Source organism: Oratosquilla oratoria, chromosome 38 (genome assembly GCF_046742065.1).
Source record: "Oratosquilla oratoria isolate Oo_2021 chromosome 38, ASM4674206v1, whole genome shotgun sequence".
Taxonomy (NCBI): domain Eukaryota; kingdom Metazoa; phylum Arthropoda; class Malacostraca; order Stomatopoda; family Squillidae; genus Oratosquilla; species Oratosquilla oratoria.
In genome coordinates this window covers 25,456,818-25,481,129 of record NC_134814.1, presented here as the reverse complement: position 1 = coordinate 25,481,129, position 24,312 = coordinate 25,456,818, and the positions used below count along the sequence as shown (strand labels likewise).

At 42.9% G+C, this 24,312-nt stretch overlaps 1 protein-coding gene across 1 annotated transcript in view; it reads left to right on the top strand.

The window, feature by feature from the left end:
* LOC143020019 (vitellogenin receptor Yl-like) overlaps positions 1-24,312 on the top strand; it is a 160,885-nt gene that overhangs the window by 45,193 nt on the left and 91,380 nt on the right. The window contains exons 4-11 of the mRNA XM_076176127.1: positions 5,811-6,055; positions 6,383-6,497; positions 6,618-6,746; positions 12,765-12,881; positions 13,115-13,243; positions 13,340-13,440; positions 13,523-13,634; positions 13,735-13,906. Of these exons, the coding sequence (XP_076032242.1) occupies positions 5,811-6,055; positions 6,383-6,497; positions 6,618-6,746; positions 12,765-12,881; positions 13,115-13,243; positions 13,340-13,440; positions 13,523-13,634; positions 13,735-13,906 (1,120 nt within the window). The remainder of the gene's footprint in view (positions 1-5,810; positions 6,056-6,382; positions 6,498-6,617; positions 6,747-12,764; positions 12,882-13,114; positions 13,244-13,339; positions 13,441-13,522; positions 13,635-13,734; positions 13,907-24,312) is intronic.

Sequence of the window (24,312 nt, the reverse complement as noted above, 5' to 3'; positions counted from 1 at the left end):
TGGATGTAATAAGTGTTTGGTGGATGTTATGTAGGAGATTGTAATAAGTGTTTGCCATGTATGGATGTAATAAAAGTGTTTGTTATCTGTATGGATGTAATAAGTGTATGTATTGGGATGTATATAGTGTGGATGTATGTTATGGATTGTAAAAAAGTGTGGATGTATGTTTGGATTGTAATTAAGTGTGGATGTATGTATGGATGTAATAAGTGTGGATGTATGGAATAAGTGTGTTGATGGGATGGATGTAATGTATGTAATGAGTTATGTTTGATGGATGGATGTATTGGTTGTAATTAAGTATGTTTGTGGATGGATGTAATGGGTGTTAATAAAAGTCATGTTTGTGGAATGGATGTAATGGGTTGTAATAAAGGTATGTTTGTGGAGGGATGTAATGGATGTAATAAGTTATGTTTGTGGATGGATGTAATGGATGTAATATGTATGTGATATGGATGTAATTTGTATGTTTGGGTGGATGGATGTAATAGATGTATTAAGTATGTGGATGGAATGTAATGGATGTAATAAAGTATGTTTTGTGGATGGATGTAATGGATGTAATGAGTGTTTGTGGACTGGATGTAATGGGATGTTAAATAAGTGTTTGTGGAATGGTATGTATGGCATTGTTAAACAAAGTGTGTTTGTGGATGTATGTATGGATTGTGTAACAAGTGCTTTGTGGATGTTATTGATTGGATGTAATAAGTGTTTGTGGATGTATGTATGGATGTCAATAAGTGTGGAATGTATGGTTATGGAATGTAATAAGTGATTGTATGTATGGTTGTAATAAGGTGTTTGTATGTATGGATGTAATAAGTGTTTGCTGGATGTTAGGTATGGATGTAAATTTGTGTGGATGTATGTATGGTTGTAGATTAATGTGTGGATGTATGTATGGATGTTAAGTGTGCGATGTATGTATGGATTGTAAATAGTGTGGATGTATGGTATGGACTTGTAATACGTGTGGATGGGGAATGTATGTATGGATTGTAATAAGTGTGGATGTATGTATGGATTGTAAATTAAGTGTGGATGTTATGTATGGGATGTAATAAGTGTGGATGTATGTATGGATGTAATAAATGTGTGGGATGTATGTTTGGATGTTAATAAGTGTGGATGCTATGTATGGATGTAATAAGTGTTGGATGTATGTATGGATGTAATATACTAGTGTAGGGATGTATGTATGGATGTAATAAGCAATTGTGTTTGTGGATGCTTTATGGATGTAATAAGTATGTTTGTAGTATGGCAGGGATGTAATGTATGAGAATTAATTTATGTTTGTTGGATGGAATGTAATGATAAGGAAATAAGTATGTTTGTGCGATTGGATGTATGGAATGTAATAAGTATGTTTGTGGGATGGATGTAATGGATGTTAATTAAGTATGTTTGTGGATGGATGTAAATGGAATTGTAATTAAGTATGTTTGTGGATTGGATGTAATGGAATGTTAATCGTGTTTGTGGATGGATGTAAATGGATGTAATGTTTGTGAATGGAATGTAAGTGGATATAATAAGTGTGGTGGATGGATGTATGGATGTAATAAGTATGTTTGTGGATGGATGTATGGAAGTAATAATTATGTTTTGTGGCATGGATGTATGGATGTTATAAGTATGTTTGTGGATGTGATGGTGTATGGATGTAATAATATGATTTGTGGATGGGATGTAATGGATGTAATAAGTAAGTTTGTGGGGATGGATGTATGGAATGTAATAAGTATGTTTGTGGAATGGATGTGTATGGATGTAATAAGTTATGTTTGTGGATGGATGTATGGATGTTAATAAGTTATGTTTGTGGATGGATGTGTATGGGATGTATAATAATGTTTGTGGATGGATGGATGTATGGATGTAATTAAGGTATGTTTGTGGATGGATGTATGGATGTAATTAAGAATGTTTTTTGAGATGGATGTCATGGATATTAATAAGGTATGTTTGGTGGTAATGGATGTATGGATTGTATGTATAAGTTTGTTTGTGGAATGGAGTATGGTTGTGAATTAAGTATGTTTGTGGCAATGGGATGTATGGATGTAATAAGTATGTTTTGTGGATGGATGGATGGATGTAATATGTGGTTTGTGGATGGATGTATGGATTTAATAAGTGTTTTGTGGATGGATGTTTGATTGTAATAATGTTTGTGGATGGATGGATGTTATGGAAGTAATAAGTTATGTTTGTGGATTGGATGGATGGTAAATTGTGTTTGTGGATGTATGGATGTAATAAGTGTTTGTGGATGGATGGATGTATGGATTGTAATAAAAGGTATGTTTGTGGATGGATGTAATGTATGTAATAAGTATGTGGTGTTTGGGATGGATGGTTGTAATGGTGTGTAATAAGTATAGGATTTCCTGGATGGATGTAATGTGTGTAATAAGTATTTTTGTGGTTGGATGTATGTATGTTATAAGTATGTTTTTGGATGGATGTAATGGATGTAAATGGATTGTAATAAGGTATGTTTGTGGATGGATGTAATTGGAGTGTAATAAAATGTTTGTGGGTGGATTGTGTTATGGATGTAATATAAGTGTGGTTTGTGGGTGGATGTATGGGATGTAATAAGCATGTTTGTGGATGGATGGATGTAATAACTATGTTTGTGGATGGATGTATGGATATGTAATTAAGTATTGTTTGTGGGATGGAATGTATGTATGGATGTTATAAGTATGTTTGTGGATGGAATGTAATGGATGTAATTAAGTGTTTAGTGTATGGATGTATGGATTGTAATAAGTTGTTTGTGGTATGGATGTATGGATGTATGAAGTGTAGTGTTTGTGGATGGATGTAACGTATGTAATAAAGTATGTTTTGTGGATGGATGTAATGTTATATGTTAATAAGTATGTTTGTGGTTATGGGATGTAATGTATGTAATAAAGTAAGTTTGTGGATGGAATGTAATGTTATGTTAATAAGTAGGTTTGTGGATGGATGTTAATGGATTGTAATAAGTATGTTTGTGGATGGATGATAATGGATGTAATAAGGTATGTTTGTGGATGGATGTAATGGAATGTAATTAAGTATGTTTGTTGGGATGAGATTGTAATGGATGTTATATAAGTATGTTTGTGGGATGGATTGTGTAATGGATGTAATAAAGTATGGTTTGTGGATGGATGGTTGTAATGTAAGTAATAAGTATTGTTTTGTGGATTGGATGTAGATGGAGGTAATAAGTATGTTTGTGGGAATGGATTGTAATGGATTGTAATAAGTATGTTTGTGGATGGACCTGTAATGGATGTATATAAGTAAGTTTGTGGAAGGATGTATTGTAATGGATGGAATAAGTTTGTTTTGTGGGATGGATGTTAATGGATGTAATAAGTATGTTTGTGGATGGATTGTAATGGATTGTTTAATAAGTATGTTTAGTGGATGGATGTAATGGATGGAGGTAATAAGTATGGTTTGTGGATGGGAGTTGTAATGGATGTTAATAAGTATGTTTGTGGATGGATGTAATGGATGTAATAAGTATGTTTGTGGATGGATGTAATTGGATGTAAATAAGGTATGTTTGTGGTATGGAATGTAATGGATGTAATAAGTATGTTTGTGGGATGGAAGTAATGGATGTAAATAAGTATGTTTGTGGGGATGGATGTAATGGGATGGTAATAAGTATGTTTGTGGATGGATGTAATGGATGTAATAAGTATGTTTGTTGGATGGATATGTAATGGATTGTAATAAGTATGTATGTGGATGGATGGTCGTAATGGATGTAATAAGTATGTTTGTGGATTGGATGTAATGGATGTAATAAAGTATGTTTGTGGGATGGATGTAATGGATGTAATAAGTATGTTTGTTTTGGTATGGATGTAATGGATGTAATTAAGTATGTTTGTGAGGGATGGATGTAATGGATGTAATAAGTATGTTTGTGGATGGATGTAATGGATGTTAATAAGTATGGTTTGTTGGATGGGATGAATTGGAATGTATATAAGTATGTTTGTGGGATGGATGTAAATGGATGTAATAAGTATTGTTTTGTTGGATGGATGTAAATGGATGTAAAAAGTATGTTTGTGGTTGGATGTAATGGATTGGAGGTAATAAGTATGTTTGTGGATGGATGTAATGGATGTAATATAAGTGTGTGTGTGGAATGGATGTGTAATGGATGTAATAAGTATGTTTGTGGATGGATGTTGTAATGGATGTAATAAGTATGTTTTGTCGGATGGATGTAATGGATGTTAATAAGTATGTTTGTGGATGGATGTAATGTTATGATATAAGTATGGTTTGGAGGTATGGCATGTAATGTATGATATGAAGTTATGTTTGTGGGATGGATGTATGTAGGGATGTAATAAGTATGTTTGTGGATGGATTTATGGACTGTAATAAGTGTTTGTGGATGGATGTATTGATGTAATAAGTATGTTTGTGGATGGATGTATGGATGTTATTAAGTATGTTTGTGGATGGATGTTTGGATGTAATAAGTATGTTTTGTGGATGGATGTATGGTGGGATTGTAATTAAGTATAGTTTGTGGATGGTATGTATGGACTGTAATATGTATGTATGTGGCATGGATTGTATGGATGTAATAAATTTATGGTTGTGGATGGTATGTATGAGATTGTAATAAGTTATGTTTGTGGAGCTGGGTAGGTATGGATGTAATAAGTATGGTTTGTGGATGGGGATGTTGTTGGATGTAACTTATAGTATGTTTGTGGGATGGATGTATGGGATGTAATAATGTATGTTTGTGGATGGAGGATGTATGGGATGTAATATGAGTATGTTTGTGGATGGATGTTATGGATGTAATGTGTATGTTTGTGGATGGATGTATGGATGTAATAAGTATGTTTGTGGATGGATGTTATGGATGTATTATCGTATGTTTTGTGGATGGGAAGTATTGGGATTGTAATAATAGTATGTTTGTGGTTGGATGTATGGATGTTTAATAAAGTATGTTTGGTGGATGGATGTGATGGAGATGTAATAAGGTTATGTTTGTGGATGGATGTATGGATGTAATAAGTATTGTATGTGGGGTGGATGTATCGGATTTTTTGTGTTTAATAAAGTTATGTTTGTGGATGGATGCTTTTAATGCAAAGTTTAATAAGGTGTTTTGTGGATGGATGTAATGCAAGTAGATAAGTATGTTTGTGGATGAATGTAATGCAAGTAATAATTGTTTGTGGATGGATGTAATGCAAGTAATAAGTGTTTGTGGATGGATGTAATGCAAGTAATAAGTGTGTTTGTGGATGGATGTAATGTAAGTAATAAGTGTGTTTGTGGATGGATGTAATGTAAGTAATAAGTGTTTGTGGATGGATGTAATTTATGTAATAAGTATGTTTGTGGATGGATGTAATGTATGTGTTTATGTATGTTTATGTATGTATGTAATGTATGTATGTATGTAATGTATGTTTATGTATGTAATGTATGTAATGTATGTAATGTATGTAATGTATGTTTATGTATGTAATGTATGTTTATGTATGTAATGTGTGTTTATGTATGTAATGTATGTTTATGTATGTAATGTATGTTTATGTATGTAATGTGTGTTTATGTATGTAATGTGTGTTTATGTATGTAATGTGTGTGTATGTATGTATGTATGTAATGTGTATGTATGTATGTAATTGTGTGTATGTATGTAGTGTGTATGCATGTGTGTATTTGTGTGTGTAATGTGAGTGTATCATATATACATTTATTTGCAAGTGTGCCAGTGAAATGACAAATACACATTACAGGCTGTGCGGACCCTGAGCGGTATTTTACTTGCCATTGGAGTAGAAACTGTATCCACGTATCTTTGCGTTGTGACAAGTATAACGACTGCGCCGATGGATCCGACGAAGAAAATTGTTCCCAAAAACCTCGCCACTGCGGAATTCATTCGGTACCATGCGACGGAGGTACAAAATGTATCCCAAAGAAATGGGTGTGTGACCGGGGAGTAGACTGCAAAGACGGAAGTGACGAGGCTGACTGCAAGGTAATTGGCCATTATTTACCAGATTAGTTTTCATTGACCAAAATTTCCCATCAGTCTGTAAAGGGGGAGGTCTCGCTAGGCTTCCACGGGCTTCACCAGCTCCGACTGTTGTTCGCTTCGGTCACGTTTTTTCTTCTAATTTCCAAATGTCAATTTCTTTCTGAAGATAGGAAATCTGAATGATGAAATAAGATTGTAAGCCTGTTGAAATGTTCCAACAAGTATAGATTTCTGTAAGTCGTATTTTAGTTATTAAAGTGGAAACTAAACAGCTGATTGCAGTATGTATAAGTAGATAGCAATCTGATTTTTTTTTTAACCCAATAGGATTTAACCTGTCCACCACACAGCTTCATGTGTAAAAATCGTGCATGCATACCTCCCAATTTCGTTTGCGACGGTGACGAAGACTGTCGGGATGGTAGTGACGAATCGGATTGCGGTAGGTGAAATTTCTGTTGAATTTCGGTAAATTTTTCGCTTGTGCAGTTTGAAAATTGGGGAGTGGAAGATAAATCATTCGGCTAGCGTAGCATTGCCCCCACCGTTTCGTTTTTTTCAGATTCCATAAAAAAATGTGATGTGTCAAGAGAGATGCAATGTGATACGAAGCTCCAATGTGTACCTCTGGAGGCAGCTTGCAACAAAACACCCGACTGTACAGACGGTAGTGATGAGGGAGGAGACTGCAGTAAGTGTTGCACAATGGTAGAGAATCGTGGACAACCAATCTGTTAATGGACTGTAGGGAAAGGCAAGGCAAGGCAATAAATTTTCAAAGGAAGTCTTAAGTTTCAGAATGAAGTTTGGAGAGAACCCATGCAGGTGAATCACGAATACGGAGGAAGGCGTCTAGAGAACTCTGGGATTGTTTACACATTTTTGTCCCTAGATCACGAGGCACTGAATTTACCTTCCCAATATAACGTTGTGCGACTGTCCCTCCGTTATGCTGTCCCCCAACCCCTTGTTACTGTCCTGTACCATTTCTCTGAATATACATTTCCCTTTTTCGTGGGGGAAAAGAATTCTCAGTCTACACTTGAGTCGTACGAGGCGACAAAAGACGGGACGGGGGATAGTATTAGGAATCCTGCTATCTGTAGTCCCACAAGGGACATAAAAAGTAAAGGCATAAGAGGGTCGAGGAGTTTTCCAACAAGTATCCTAAGGTTTGGGTCTTTTAGGGTTGATTCACACTATCGGTCCGGTCGCGCTCCACTCCCGCTCCGCTCTCGGTCCGGTCCAATATTGTCTCGTTAATTTCAATGGAAGCATTCACACTGGCGCTCTCGCTCCAGTCTCGCTCCGGTTTCGCTCCGGTCACGGTTCCGTCAAAATATATTTTTACTGGAGCGAGACCGGAGTGTGACTGGACCGTGAGCGCCAGTGTGAACTCAGTTGCCACGGTCCTGCTCCTCCTGCTCCACTCCAGTCGAGATTCAGCCTTCATATAAGCAAGTAGTGTTGCCTTCTGTCCTACCAAACCATGGAAACGCCACAATGGGATCATGAGAGAGTTAGAAAAATGATAAAAATACATTTTCTTTTTATTTATTACTGATGCAATGACAATGCATACAGCGAGGATATTCATAAGCACCAACTGAATAAAATATAACCTACAAAACTTACTTTAATTTTGTGGATTTAGATGAAATGCTAATAGAATTAGTCAAAAGGTAAACCAGAGCTGTATGACCTGACTTCGCTGCACTACAGTGATAATGTTTGCCAAGGTACTGAGAAAAAAATACACATTAACCGAAGAAAGAAATTCCATATGTATAACAACCTATTATCCACTGCGGAAATGCATCTCCTTAGCTCACTCAACAAATATTCCTACACAAGTTTGTTTGTCTACTTATATTTTATCATTTTGCCAAGGCATTGAACCAGCTGGGGAGCTGAAATAATCTTTCAGTGTTTCTCTCGCGCCAAAAGCCTCCTTTGTAGCATTTCCCCCTCTTCCTCACATTGGACGTACTGTGTTTGATGGAGGCATGACAACGGTATCTGGTAATGCAACAGCATTTGGGTGTATCAGATTGTGAAGTATGCATGTTGTAATGATTGCATTAGCGTTAGAAGGCATAGCTTTAAGTTTCCTTAAATATATTCTGAAGGTTTGCACAAGAATACCAAATGTGCACTCGACTATCCTCCTGGCTCTAGATTATCTATAATTAAAAATCCTCTTCTCTACCTTATGTTCAGTCTGTGAACCTGGGTAGGGCCTCATCAAATTTCTCTTCAGCGGGAAAGCCTCATCTCCCACTATAACGTATGGTGCAAGCACATCAGTGCCAGAAAGTGCAGCATCTTGTACATTTCAAGTCATCCTCAATTTTGGATAGTATTTTCTCAAATGTTCCTTTGTTCATTCTGAAATGGCTGTGGAATTTACTCATCAATAAGACGAGGATACAGAGTATGAAATTTTCCTTCAGTCTTCCTATCTTGCAACATAGGATGAACCCACAATATTTTTTTTTTCCTTCATCAAGTGCAATAGCGATTATTGCCAACTCGGCGTCAGAAAAGTCTCGCATCCTTCGTAACTAATGGTAAGACTTCTACTGGTGTCGAGGGAGGGGGGATGACGGGAACGAGAGCGGACCGATAGTGTGAATACCTCAGAATCGAGAGCGGAGCGCGACCGGACCGATAGTGTGAATCAACCCTGAATACCTTAGAACCGGAGCGGAACGAGAGTGGAGCGCGACCGGACCGATAGTGTGAATCGACCCTTAATGTACAGATGAGTAAAAAGGAAGAGATAGGCAGTATGAGAAGATGGATGTGATGGTATTGAGTGAAACGAAGTTGAAAGGGAGGGGGCGAGTGAGTTTGGGAGTAGTTGGGAGGTTCTCGGGAGTGAAGAGAGGACAAGAGAGAGAAGGGGTGGCTATACTAGTAAGTGAAGAGATAGTAAGCGTGTAGTGGAGTGGAGGGAAGTTTCTTCAAGGTTAATGTGAATGAAGGTGCTGGGAAGATGTGGGTGTTTGGAAATACGTATGGGCCTAGTAGTGAGGAGCATAGAGGAAAGGGAGGCTTTTTGGATGGATTTAAACAAATTCATATAGATTAGGGAGAAATGTAAATTTAGTTGTATTGGGAGGGGTGTGGAGTGTATTTAGGGATGAAATGGGTGGGAGTGTTTTTATGCCTTTCCCATTTTGGCTACCTTAATGCTAGGATAGGAAATGAACCAATAGATGGAGTTCCAGGAAAGAATCGTAGTGGAGAGCTGTCCAGAGTTGATGATAGCAAATAGGGTTTAGGAAGAAAGTCGAGCATAAATACACATGGGAGAGGGTGGTGGATGGAAGGGTGGCAGATAGAGCAGTAACCAGAAGTATAGTAGGAAGAGTTGAGGATGTACATGTTCTAAGGGGGAGAGTGGGGAAATGTCAATGTTTGGGGGCGTGTGTGGAAATGCTTGGGGGCGTGTGTGGAAATGCTTGGGGGCGTGTGTGGAAATGCTTGGGGGCGTGTGTGGAAATGTTTGGGGGCGTGTGTGGAAATGCTTGGGGGCGTGTGTGGAAATGCTTGGGGGCGTGTGTGGAAATGCTTGGGGGCGTGTGGAAATGTTTGGGGGCGTGTGTGGAAATGTTTGGGGGCGTGTGTGGAAATGTTTGGGGGCGTGTGTGGAAATGTTTGGGGGCGTGTGTGGAAATGTTTGGGGGCGTGTGTGGAAATGTTTGGGGGCGTGTGTGGAAATGTTTGGGGGCGTGTGTGGAAATGTTTGGGGGCGTGTGTGGAAATGTTTGGGGGCGTGTGTGGAAATGTTTGGGGGCGTGTGTGGAAATGTTTGGGGGCGTGTGTGGAAATGTTTGGGGGCGTGTGTGGAAATGTTTGGGGGCGTGTGTGGAAATGTTTGGGGGCGTGTGTGGAAATGTTTGGGGGCGTGTGTGGAAATGTTTGGGGGCGTGTGTGGAAATGTTTGGGGGCGTGTGTGGAAATGTTTGGGGGCGTGTGTGGAAATGTTTGGGGGCGTGTGTGGAAATGTTTGGGGGCGTGTGTGGAAATGTTTGGGGGCGTGTGTGGAAATGTTTGGGGGCGTGTGTGGAAATGTTTGGGGGCGTGTGTGGAAATGTTTGGGGGCGTGTGTGGAAATGTTTGGGGGCGTGTGTGGAAATGTTTGGGGGCGTGTGTGGAAATGTTTGGGGGCGTGTGTGGAAATGTTTGGGGGCGTGTGTGGAAATGTTTGGGGGCGTGTGTGGAAATGTTTGGGGGCGTGTGTGGAAATGTTTGGGGGCGTGTGTGGAAATGTTTGGGGGCGTGTGTGGAAATGTTTGGGGGCGTGGGTGGAAATGTTTGGGGGCGTGTGTGGAAATGTTTGGGGACGTCGGTTGAAATGTTTTGTGAACTGATTTCAAATGTTTGGGGGAGTGTGTGGAAATGTTTGGGGGCGTGTGTGGAAATGTTTGGGGGCGTGTGTGGAAATGATTTGCCGCGTGTGTGGAAATGTTTGGGGGCGTGTGTGGAAATGTTTGGGGGGCGTGTGTGGAAATGTTTGGGGGCGTGTGTGGAAATGTTTGGGGGCGTGTGTGGAAATGTTTGGGGGCGTGTGTGGAAATGTTTGGGGGGCGTGTGTGTGGAAATGTTTGGGGGCGGGGGTGGAAATGTTTGGGGGGCGTGTGTGGAAATGTTTGGGGGCGTGTGTGGAAATGTTTGGGGGCGTGTGTGGAAATGTTTGGGGGCGTGTGTGGAAATGTTTGGGGGCGTGTGTGGAAATGTTTGGGGGCGTGTGTGGAAATGTTTGGGGGCGTGTGTGGAAATGTTTGGGGGCGTGTGTGGAAATGTTTGGGGGCGTGTGTGGAAATGTTTGGGGGCGTGTGTGGAAATGTTTGGGGGCGTGTGTGGAAATGTTTGGGGGCGTGTGTGGAAATGTTTGGGGGCGTGTGTGGAAATGTTTGGGGGCGTGTGTGGAAATGTTTGGGGGCGTGTGTGGAAATGTTTGGGGGCGTGAGTGGAAATGTTTGGGGGCGTGTGTGGAAATGTTTGGGGGCGTGCGTGGAAATGTTTGGGGGCGTGCGTGGAAATGTTTGGGGGCGTGCGTGGAAATGTTTGGGGGCGTGCGTGGAAATGTTTGGGGGCGTGCGTGGAAATGTTTGGGGGCGTGCGTGGAAATGTTTGGGGGCGTGCGTGGAAATGTTTGGGGGCGTGCGTGGAAATGTTTGGGGGCGTGCGTGGAAATGTTTGGGGGCGTGCGTGGAAATGTTTGGGGGCGTGCGTGGAAATGTTTGGGGGGCGTGCGTGGAAATGTTTGGGGGCGTGCGTGGAAATGTTTGGGGGCGTGCGTGGAAATGTTTGGGGGCGTGCGTGGAAATGTTTGGGGGCGTGCGTGGAAATGTTTGGGGGCGTGCGTGGAAATGTTTGGGGGCGTGCGTGGAAATGTTTGGGGGCGTGCGTGGAAATGTTTGGGGGCGTGCGTGGAAATGTTTGGGGGCGTGCGTGGAAATGTTTGGGGGCGTGCGTGGAAATGTTTGGGGGCGTGCGTGGAAATGTTTGGGGGCGTGCGTGGAAATGTTTGGGGGCGTGCGTGGAAATGTTTGGGGGCGTGCGTGGAAATGTTTGGGGGCGTGCGTGGAAATGTTTGGGGGCGTGCGTGGAAATGTTTGGGGGCGTGCGTGGAAATGTTTGGGGGCGTGCGTGGAAATGTTTGGGGGCGTGCGTGGAAATGTTTGGGGGCGTGCGTGGAAATGTTTGGGGGCGTGCGTGGAAATGTTTGGGGGCGTGCGTGGAAATGTTTGGGGGCGTGCGTGGAAATGTTTGGGGGCGTGCGTGGAAATGTTTGGGGGCGTGCGTGGAAATGTTTGGGGGCGTGCGTGGAAATGTTTGGGGGCGTGCGTGGAAATGTTTGGGGGCGTGCGTGGAAATGTGGAAATTTTATTTGGTTTGGTATGGTTACTTGTATTTTCAGAGTTGGATGAATCATTCTGCGTTTTGATTGTGAATAGAACTTCAAGTAGCTGAAATATATTTTATGCTTCAGTATTAAAATTGTAGTTTCCCTTTGCCAGCCAACTTGCCCATGTTAATTCTGATGGTGTTTAGACATACTACCTGGAGAAGTTAATTGGTATATCTAACTTTATCCATAATCCCCAACTTTTTATCAGATGTTAAAGTAAATTGTGCAGTACCCTTCCCAATATTGATCAGGTCTAGCCATAGCAGGTAGCAACACTGTCATGAAATTTCACCTGAAATTTTTGCTACAATTTCCCAATCTGAAATTTTGAAAATTCACAAGTTCTATATATTCCATTTGAATGTGGACATAGAATCTGGGTTTACTTGTAAACTTGTATCAACAAAGTTTTTTCTGGCTTTGCTAGCTTCTTTAAGAACAAGTTGTTACTTGGGCCTTCCATCAAGGTTTGGCAAAGGTAAAGTTGAGCCTGTGGCAAATCATGATGAATTGGATTTTTGGTAAGATATGTTTTTAGGTCCTGAACTGTGAATATACATGGAATTCAAGCTGCAAGGCTTGTTGGTAAGCTATTGACCTATATTAACCTTAAATACTACAGAATTTTGCACCTTGTGCTAAATCTAGTTTCTTGACGCTTCACTGGACATCTGTATAAATTTAGAAAATTCACTATAAATTACTTTCAATATCAAGCTGAATTCTTTGGGTTGCATGTAAGTCGGTGACTGAACTGTTAGCATTTAGGCTAACATGGTTTTCCAGGTAAACCAACATTGTGTGACAACCACTGTAGCCATGAATGCTACAAAACCCCCAAAGGTGCGGTGTGTGTCTGTCCTCCTTCATACAACCTCAATCCTGATGGGAGAACTTGCAGCGGTGAGTAGCATTGTTCGTGAGTTGGGAAATAATCCATTTTGTGGGCAGGGGTTCATAAATTGAATAAAGTTTAGCACTGATAGGATATAGTGTTTAAGCCAAATGGTTGAGTGCTTGTACAAGTTATGAACTAGTGTAACTTGTATAACCTTTCATTCCAATTCTTTGTTCAATAAGATTTTTCTCAAAACTAGGTTGTTAAAAGGCATGTGCATGTTTCTTAATTGCATTAGATATAAACGAGTGCCGCAGTAATTCAAGTGTGTGCGGACACTTCTGCAACAACCAGGATGGTGGTTACATTTGCACCTGTGCTGAAGGCTATTCCTTGCAGAAGGATAACACAACTTGCCTCACTACAAGTAAGAATTGTAACTTGTGAGAATGCATAGTGGGTGTGGTTAATTGTAAATTGTAGTAGTGTGGTTTTTAAAACTAAATTGATTTCTTACCCTCAGTCCCTGGCCATTCATTCCTCATAATGTCCATTGGCAACGACGTTCGCCTCCTCTATTTAAAAGACCATGTGTATGACCTCCTACACCATGGAGAAGAACAGGCAAGTAATTAACTGCTAATTGCCATAATTGTACTGAACTCTACAGTATATAAATTTGAAATGACGTTAGATTGCTGCACAGGTCCAAGGAGTATCTTATGATCCCGTGGATGACGTGGTGTATTGGCATGACGGTAGAAATGTGTACCGAAAAAGTCGCAAATCTGATGGACTACCAGAAGAAATTTTATCAGGTAATTTCCAGATTTATGCCTGAGCAAAGCCACATCATTGGCATATTTTTCAGTGATGTATTGAACATGTCTCGTCTTGCTCATTTTTTTTTACTTGTAGGTTTGGGAACAATCGGAGGAATTGCTGTAGACTGGTATGGTCGTAACCTTTACCTGACTGACAAGATCGGTCAAGCCATCGTTGTATGTGCCTCTGATGGTGCAGCTTGCTTACCGCTCATTAAAGAGGGTGTGGAAAGACCCTGTGAAATAAGAATTGATCCAGTTAGTCGGTTAGTATTAACTTAAGTTATAAATGCATGCATGTGCATGCAGAGCTGTATTTACCTAATTGTAGTACAATGAAAGGAGCAACACTTGTTGGGTCCTGTCTCATATTGTCAAATTTTCTAACATACTTAAACTCGTTAATGTGTGGTCCCAAATTAATCTATATCTTCAATTTCCAATTATGTTTAGATTCACTCTTGTATTGCTTGAGCTTGGGCTATAGCACCTGGACAAAGTCTGGGAATGGAGCTAAAAGTGGGAAGTGAACTTCAACATTAATGTAGTATAATAGTTTGGAAAAAGTTAAAATGTCAGGACAATATAGGATTGGCACAAAGTAAAGTTAGCTCCGAAAAGGACCTAGGAGTAATTATCACCAGACATGTCCCCAGAAAAGCAGATAAACAAAAGTTGGAGAAACCTACAATTTACTAAGGTCAATAAAGGTGGCTTTTAATTACTTGGATGAAGTAATGGTAAAAAAAATTGATCACACTAAGACAAAGGTTGGAGTACGGTGCAACATTATGGACACCCAGTACAAAAAAAATGCAAGGAAATTGGAAAGAATCCAAAGAGCAATGACAAAGATGGCCAGGACACATTAAAAATTGACATGAATGAAGATTGTCCGAGTTGCAACTCCCAACTTTAGAACCAAGATCTATTGGCCATTTACAGAATCATGAAAGGCATGGAAGTCCTTGACAGAAGTCATTTTAAAGTGGAATAAAAGAAACAAAGGGACATGAAAAATCAAAGGATAGTTGAAGATTTGAAAATTCCAATGGTGGTCTGGAACAAACAAGATGAAACAAGTGCAAACACTGTCCTAGAGTTTAAAAAACTAGATGCTGCGAGACTAGGTAAATGCAACTAGGTAAATACATATACATCTATATGGAAAACAAGCTCTTCACATTCTTGACATGTGGTCTTGTTTACTTCTGACCTCTTAAAGCCCTCCCATCTTTTATCAGATCTATCAATGGGGTATTGGCTGCTTGTTATTGTGGCAAAGTAGCATGCATTTGATACTTTAGGGTCTATATGGGGCGCCCCTATGGACCAGAGCCACACATCATTTTGTCTGAGAGAAAAATTGTTCATAGAGAAATGACTTTTATACTACGACTGTCCCTCCGTTATGCTGTCCCCCAACCCCTTGCTGCTGTCCTGTACCATTTCTGAGTATTCATTTTCTGCTGTGGGGGAATTCCCTGTGGTGGGGAAAAGAATACTGCCACCAAGTATTTCTGCTTGGATCGTAAGAGGCGAGAAGAAAGGGACGGAGTGGAACTAGGCATCCTTCTCCTTGTAGCTCCACAGGGGATATTCCTAAACGAAAAAGTAAAAGCATAAGAGGGTCTGGGAGTTTTCGGACCAGCACCCTAAGGTTTGGGTCTTTTAATGTGTGGATGTGGTACAGATAAGAGTAAAAGGGAGGAGATAGTATGTTTGTGAGAAGAAAGATGGATGTGTTGGATTTGAGTGAAACTTAGGGAAGGGTGAGTGTAAGTTTGGGAGTGTAAGAGGGAGGTTATCAGGAATGAAGAGAGGGCGAGGGAGAGGTGTGGCTATGAGAAGGGGTGGCTATTCTAGTAAGTGAAGAGATAGGTAAACGTGGAGTGGAAGGTTTCCTCAAGGATAATGTGGATGAAGGTGAAACTGGGAAAGATGTGGGTCTTTGTAAGTGCATATGGGCCTGGCAGTGAGAAGAGTGTAGAAGAAAGGGAGGCCTTTGTGTGCATAGAGGATTTAGGGAGAAATGTCAATAGTACTGGGAGACCTTAATGCTAGGGTAGGAAATGGTCCAATTGATGGAGTGGTTGGGAAATGTAGAGTTCCAGGGAAGAATCGTAGTGGAGAGTTGGTGGTGGATGGAAGGGTGGTAGATAGAGCGTTGATGGATTATGTAGTGGTAAATAGGACCATGATAGGAAGAGTTAAGGATGTACATGTGCTAAGGGGAGAGGGTGGGGGAATATCAGACCATTTTTTGGTGGAAGGTAAGTTGAGTGGAGGATAGATGGAGAAAAAGGAAAGGGACAAAAGGTAGGGAGGTGCTTAGAGTGAACTCTTTAACTGAAAAGGAAAAAGAGTACAAGAAAAAGCTGAAGGAGTGGGAGGGAGTGAAGGGGGCTTTGGGGAAGAGGGGAATGTCTGTTGAAGGACGGGAGGACAGAAGACGGGTGAATGGAGAATGGTTTATGCACCAACTTCAGAGTTCAGATGATGAAATTGAATCCTATGATTTAAGTCGGGTAATGGATAAAGAAAAGTACACGTTGGTAATAGGCAACTTTAATTCTAAAGTGGGGAATATGGGAGACGAGTCGTGCTAGTCGAGTGGAGCTAGGTGTGGAGGAGAAATGGGGATGGTTCAGTGAGGGAGTCGGTGTGTGTGCAAGGATGGTGTGTGGAACAAGGACAGGAGGAAATAGAAGGAAGGGTAGTGAATGGTGGGATGAGGAAACAAAAGGTTGTAGATGAGAAGCAAGCTTTCACAGATTGGTTACAAAATAGGACGAGGGAGTCGTATGAAAGTTACAAAGAAAAGAAAAGAGAAGTAAAGCAAAAGGTAAAGGAGGCAAAGAGGAGAGCAGATGTGAAATGGGGTAATAGTATGACAGAAAATTTTGAAAGTAATAAAAATGTTTTGGAAAGAAATTAAGAGGAAGAGGCGAATCAAATAGAGAAGAAAAGGTAAAAGGTGGAGATGGAGAGATAATAATGGAAGAGAAGGCAGTAAGGGGAAGATGGGCAGAATATTTTATTGAGTTGCTAAATGTGAAGGAGGATAGGAAGGGAAAGATAGCTGCAGTGGGAAATGCTAAGAAAACGAGTGATGAGTGAGGAAAATGGAGGAGAAATAAGGATGAAGTGAAGGCAGTTATGATTAAAGGAGGTAAGGCACCTGGTGTGGATGGATGCTATGCAGAATGTCTAAAAAAAAAAAAAAAAAAAAAAGGTAGTGATGGTGGACAGGCTGGTGAGGTTATTTAAAGTTTGCTGGAGAGGGTAGAGTGCCAGAGGACTGGAGGAGTGCCTGTATAGTTCCACTTTACAAGGGAAAAGGGGACAAGTGTGAATGTAGTAGTTTCAGAGGGATTAGCTTGTTAAGTGTAGTTGTGAAGGCTTATGGGAGGATCTTGATTGAGAGGATTAGGAGAAGAACAGTGAGTAATTGGTGAGGAACAGTGATTTAGGACGGGTAGAGGTTGTGTAGATCAGATCTTTGTGGCAAGACAAATATGTGAGAGAACTATAGAAAAGAAGGATGTTGTTTGGGCTTTTTATGGATCTGGAAAAGGCTTACGATAGGGTAGACAGAAAGGCACTGTGGGAGGTTATGCAGATGTATGGGATAGGAGGAAAGCTTCTAGGAGCTGTCTAGAGTTTTTGAGAGTAGTAGAGCTTGTCGGGATTAGAAATAGTGAGTGGTTCAAGGTAAAGGTGGGACTTCGTCAAGGATGCGTTATGTGGCCCTAGCTGTTCAACTTGTACATGGATAGGGTAGTGCGAGAGGTAAATGCAAGGGTAGTGGGTCAGGGATTGGAGATGGTTAAAGAAAATGGAGAAAAGTGGGAGATAAGCCAGCTGTTGTTTGCTGACGACATTGCGCTTGTGGCAGGATCGGAGGAGGGACTGAGGAAGTTGGTGAGTTTGGGAGAGTATGTGATAGAAGACAGCTGAAGATAAATGTGGTGATGAGTAAGGTGATGAGATGTACAAGGGGTGAAAGTGGCAGTAGACTGGAAGTGAGCATTAAGGGAGAGCGACTGGATGAAGTGGATAGTTTTAGATACTTGGGTGCAAATGTGGCAGGAAAAGGTGGAGTGAAGGTGGAGGTAGAATGTAGATTGAGAGAAGAGAGTAAATGCCTTGGTTGATTAAAGTGTAATGAGGAATAGACATTTGGGAATGGATGCTAAGAGTAGACAGTGAAGGAGTGATTGTGCCAACAGCACTGTATGGAGCAGAAACATGGAACGTAAGAGAGGAAGAGGGGAGTTTGAATGTGTTTGAGATGAGGTGTCTGAGAAGTATGATGGGGGTTACTAGGCTAGATAGTGAGAAATGAGGTGAGGAGAAGAACAGGGGTGGAAAGGGAGTTGGGAGATAGGGTTGATGAAAGAGTATTAGGATGGTGTGGACACATGGAAAGTGAGTGAAGAAACACTAGTAAAAGAGGTATGGAAGGCAGATGTGGAGGGAGTCAACATGAGGGGACGTCCTAGGATGAGATGGATGGATGGGGTGAAGGGGGCTTTGGGGAAGAGGGGAATGTCTGTTGAAGGACGGGAGGACAGAAGACAGGGGTGAATGGAGAATGGTTTATGCACCAACTTCAGAGTTCAGATGATGAAATTGAATCCTATGATTCAAGTCGGGTAATGGATAAAGAAAAGTACACGTTGGTAATAGGCAACTTTAATTCTAAAGTGGGGAATATGGGAGACGAGTCGTGCATAGAAATTTGGAGTAGGTGAAAGAAACTAGGAGAGTTGTAAGTAAATTTTGCAGAGAACTACAACATGAGGATAATGAATACTTTCTTTGAAAAGTGTGTAGGTCATAAATGGACGTGAAGTCCAAATGGAACAACAAAGACTTCATATTCGTGTTAGCAATGTTACGGTGAGTCAACATAGGTAGTGACCATATTGTGATCAAAAGTACTTATTTGTGCGTCGATGACGATGGTTCTTCGGTCGCTCCTGGGTGGGTCCTTTCCTTCTTCCGTAACACACTCCGCTGCGCCTAGTCTAAATCTAGCCTAATTCCCTACCTCCTAACCATTAATACTAGCCTACCCGATCCTCCTTTGTGTATACTCTTACACTCTTTCACCCCACCACTCACGCGCGGTCCTTTCCCGGCTCGGGCTCACCCACGCCGACGCGAGGGCACTCCCCCCCCCCCCTCTGGTGGGAAGGGGGATACCAGCGCTCGTGCCCTTTGACCCCCCCCCCCCCGAAGGAGGCGAGGGGTGCCAGCCGTCCGTCCCCGTCCGCGGCATATACACTCGCGCTCACACCACCCCCCCTTGATCTCAAGATCAACCTACTCCTCGTCTTCTCCTTCCTCTACATCATAGTCCTGCAGCCACCTTGGCGGGCGTCTTTCGCGGTGGGGTCTCGGAGACACCCCATCCTCATTCGTTGTCGCTCCGTGACCTTCCTCCTCATCTTCTCCTTCACTCACTACCTGCCGAACATCCAAGATATGCCGCGGCACTCCCTCAACAGAAACATTGTTCCGTGAGTTCACCTCCGTCACTGTCCCTCTCGTCCACTGTGACGTGCACTTCCTGTCCTTTGGTCTCACCCATACCTCCTCCCCCACCTGCACTGAGGCGGGGCCTTCGGCATTGGCCGGCAGTTGCGGTCCCTGCAGCGGGTGCCGCCAATCGTATTTGAACACGGCCTTTTGCGGAACCGAGCGGTCGTCTTGGCCTGACCTGGGGGAGATATACCAAAAAACTGCCTCCGTCGGCGGTATTCGCGCCCTCTCGGCTATGGCCTTAATTGTACGATGGTATCGTTCCACTATCCCATTTCCGCTCGGTCGGTACGCTGCCCGGAAGAAGCGTTTTGTGTTCCACTTGTCCAATGTACCTTTCAGCGCCTCCGACCGAAACGACGTCCCGTTGTCCATCAGGACTTCATCCACTGGGCCCCGCTCCAAAAATACCTCGTTAATCGCCCGCGCAATCTCTTCTCCAGTGTCCGCCTTCAGTTCTCGCCAAATGCCGAACCGCCCTGGCCCACAATCAACCATCGATAAGTATCTGGTGCCTTGATAGTGGGTTACGTCAATCGCCAGCCGCCCCCAGTTCTCTTCCACGCAGAGCTCCCCCGCTGAATGCGGTCTGGGGGCGGGGTCTGGACTGACAGCGGGCACACGCCCTCACCACATGCCGCACTTCTTCCCATGATATGTTCGGGTTAACCTTCCTTGCCAGGAACAATGACCTATCGACCCCTAGGTGATGCGTTTCGTGCAACTCTTTCGCACGAAAGGACCCAGCGGCGCACACCTTCAGCTTCTTCTCGTCCTGTTCTTCCTTCGCTTTCAGCCAGCTCTTTTTTACTCTGGTTAGCGCGTCTGCTTTGTTCGTCTCCGAGGATGCCTCCCTCACCCTTATCTTCATGCCGAACTCGTCGATTAACACTCAGGATCCCGAGGCGGCGCTACACAAGGATCTCTGCAGCTCCTTTCGTGCGTACTCTCTTCTCAGCCGTCAGCACAGTTCATCCACCCCGCTACCGTGGCTGAGTCCGTCCTGATCTCGATCTCACGCAGCCCCCATTTCAGCGCCAAATTGATTCCTTTTAAGATCGCGTCCAACTCTGACACGTTAATATGGTGGTAGTCGTCCTTCTTCCGCTGCCACGCTCCATCTTCGACTACCACATCCCCTATCTCCAAGACAGCGCCGGTCGCTAAACTACTAGCGTCGCACCACACTACGCCATGGCTCTGCTGGGGCGCGTTCCACTGTCCTCTCACAGGATCATCGTGCATCGTCCTCTGGACAACGTCGCGTATCAAGGTTAGCATGTCCTCATCAACCTTCTCTCCCCAGTCTCTCGATCCCACCCTTCTCTTAATGTAACTGCATGCCTTACGGAGCCAACCGGCGATCGGGTAGTGGCCCACTAATTTGCCGCAAAGGGAGAAAAGTTCTCGCTTACACATTTCGTCCGTCACCTTCGGGATCTTTCCCTCGCCTGAACATCAGCGTTCCTGCCGCGTTCCTTTCCAGTCGCAGTCCCATCACTGCTGCTCCCTCCAACGGCTCCGGTTCCTTAGCTATCAATCCGTACCGAGCCAAATGTTCCACCACGCTCGACGTTGATACTATGCTATCATCCACCAGTATGTCGTCGAGGTACGAGTCGGTGCCCTTCTTTATCGCTTCAGTCTTCTCCAGTACAGTCTTCAGGATTCTCATGATCCTCGGGGCCGAGCTGAGCCCAAAACCCAGTCTGGTCAGGCAGCAAATTCTCCTTGTATTTTACTAGCTGGTACTTCCATAGCTTCTTCGTCACGTGAATTTGCAGGTAAGCCGCCCGCAAGTCTACAACGACGGACGCCCCCCTTCTTCGGCGCCACCTGCGTAGGGTCTCGCTACACACATCTACAAAATCGTCGCCAGTATGACACTTCACAAACTGGTTCAGCTCTCGGAAATCCAGCACCGGTCGCACCTTGCTCTTGGTTGGCTGTACCACTGCCATCAAGGGCAGGATTCCGCCCTCCACTGGTTCCTCCCAGGGACTCGAGATTCCCTCCTCGATCCATCGCTCCACTTCGAGGTCAAAGTCCTCCCTCACCCCCTCTCTGAGGGTCCGCGTGTAGCAGTCGACTTTGTTCTTCAAGACGGGCGAGCTTTCCTTCGGATACCACTCTACTTCCCACTTTCGGCCGTCAAATTCCGCCAGGAAATCCTCGTCCTCAATCGTGCACGGCGTCGCCCTCTCGCCAGGGTCGAGCTTCGGGGCAGCACCGCCCTCCGCGGCTCCCATTGCCACTATGTCCTCACCTGGCCTCGGTCGGTTCTTCATCCTCCCTTCCGAGTCCCGCCTCATTCCAATCCGTATGAGCCCACCGATAAACGCGACGTCTCCAAACTGGGTAATTCCGTCCATTTCCAGCACCACGTCAATTCCCTCTAGAATCGTTCTAATGACGATCACTCTGTCGTCTCGGAATACCCTCCACTATCATTCCAATTTCCTGGTCGCCTTCGCATATTGTCTCTCTCCCGTCGACTGTCGTCAGGGCCACATCTCCGTCTGAACTCTTGAACTATGTCGGTCCTCACGATCGTGGTTGAACAGCCCGAGTCTATCAGCGCCCTCGCGCGTCTCCCTCTCACCCAGACATCCACGATCGGCATACGACTGAAAGGTGTCCTTACATTTCCTCGGCGGCCCCTTGCATGGTGGCCGCCGATTTCCCGTTTCCCTGACCACAATTTCGGGCCATGTGTCTTGGCTGATTGCACGAATAACAGATGAGCTCTACCTCCTTACAGTCCCTTGCAAGGTGACCCAGTCGCCGACATTCGTAACAACGGACTCGCGACATCCCACGCCATCCGTTGTAGTCACCCCCGAGCTTGCCCGCTCTTCTTTTTCGGTAGTCGTCAGTGGCCACGCTTCCGGCCCGCGCGCCTTATTCCGCCGAGGGCATCCTCCTTTGTGGCTGTTCTTTGGGTACAGCCCCCATCGGCCCTCCATCCTTAGCCTTAGTCAGGAGCCTGGCGCGGGCTATCAGTTCGCCCATGTCTGCCTTTGCTGCATTTTCCATTGCCTGCAGCCCAGTCGATATGTAATCTGGAAACCCATTCACGAAAGACATTCTCACTACCATCTCCAGGCTGCTGCCTTCGAGATTAATCAGGCCTGCCAATCGCCTGATGTCATTGGCGAACACGTCAACCTGTTCTCCCGTCCACCGCATTCGCTGTAGTTTGCAGAACGCTTCGAAGGCTCTCGCGTTTTCCAATCACGCAGAGCATGCTTACGCACTAGTTACACAATAAATTTGATTGCGTGAGTGTAATCTCGTAAAAAAAAAAAATTGTGAATATTTTTCTTTATTTATTTATTTTTTGTCATAATGCCTCCTAGGAAGATAAAGCAAATACGGAAGGCCAAAGGATCATATTGCCATGCCTGTTCTGTCCTTACAGGGAAATATGAGAAGAATAAGATCACTAAAGAAGAATTGACAGCTAAACTGGACAATCGCAAAAAGAAATCTATGTAAGAAAAATTTCCCTGGGCCATCAGCTAGCATGGAACCTGAGTGTGCTTTGAGAATGTGGAAGAGGTCAAGTGACATGAAGGTTAGATGCACGACTATGGTTAGTGATGGGGACTCCAGTACATACAAGGCCCTTATACAGTTGAATGGTGATGAAAGCCCCTATGGCAAAAAGCATCCTGTAATAAAGGAAGAATGCAATAATCATTTGCATAAAAGAATGGGAAAGCGGCTGCTGACTCAAGCAACAGAGGAGAGAAAAATAAGTAACAAAGACAGGAAAAGTTCAATTTAGGTCAGTGATGACCCTGCCAGAATCTGTTATCAAACGTTTGCAACAATACTACCTGAATGCAGTCAACAGGCAAATTGGTGGTAATTGGGAGGAGCTAAAACTTGACATAATGGCAACTTTTTATCATTGTATAAGCACAAATGAGTTGCCACAACATGATCTTTGTCCAGAATCATGGTGTTTTTAAAAGAGAAAGACAGCAGCAGGGGAAACCTTTGATCATAAGGCAATGAAAGTTGCCATTCGAGTCAGTCGGGAAGAACAAGACCTGATTAAAAGTGTGTATGAAGACCTAACAAGAAAAGATCTTCTAGAAAAGTGTCTCAAAGGCAAAACACAAAATCCTAATAAAAGTTTGCATGCCAAGCTCTGGGGAAAGTATTCAAAGTCAAAGTTCGCTGGACTGGACAAATTGGTTTTTGCTGCACAGGTAACAGTCTTGCAACATAACTTTGGTTATGAAGAAGGCTCTGTTTTGTCATTAATAGGACTCTCATCAACAGCTGACACACTCAAAAGTGACAGCTTCTTTGAAAGGTCAACCCCAGTGCCACCCAAGAAGAGGAAGCAAGGTGCCACTGCCAAGCCCTCAAAGGATTATGATCCTGATGGCTTTTAATTCAAAACCCAGCGACATGAGTCTGGTGGTGCCAGATGATACCCTTTTATTATGCATGACTATATTTTTATTATAGTCATGACTATACTTTTATTATAGTCGTGTATAGATAGTATCCTGACACCAGGAGGTGGTGGGAGGGGACTGGGCACCAGCAATTGCCTGCAGTGGTGGTGACTGGTGAGTACAAAACATTTATATTACTAAATTATCATGTATTTCTTGTTTCTGAAGTTTAAAGAGCATAGAAAACATGATGATACACAAAAGAAAAAATATCAGGGATAGGCTTTGTTAGAAATTAAAAAAGTATAACATATTTTAAACTTTGACGGCGATTTCCCGAAAAAAAAAGTTTTTAAGACTAAAGCAATAGATCTCGGCTATTTTTCAAGATACACCGTATTTGAAAAAGGTAATATAATTCTAAAGGCTGTCTAAAAATTTGAAAATAGGGAATTTTTATTGTCTTAAGTTGGCAAATGGCAGTTGTTTTTTTTTCAAAATTGAGTTTTTTCATGTGAATTTGAAAAAATATTAAACAAAAGACAAAAATAATATAAAATCTGTATTGACAAAATCATTATTTAAAACCCATACATTTCAGGTTATAAATTTGAAATGTATGTGATATACAGTTTGAGATCTATAACTTTGAAAACAAGCAAAAAAAGGTCAAAGGACAAAAATGACCATAACTCAAAGTTAAATGA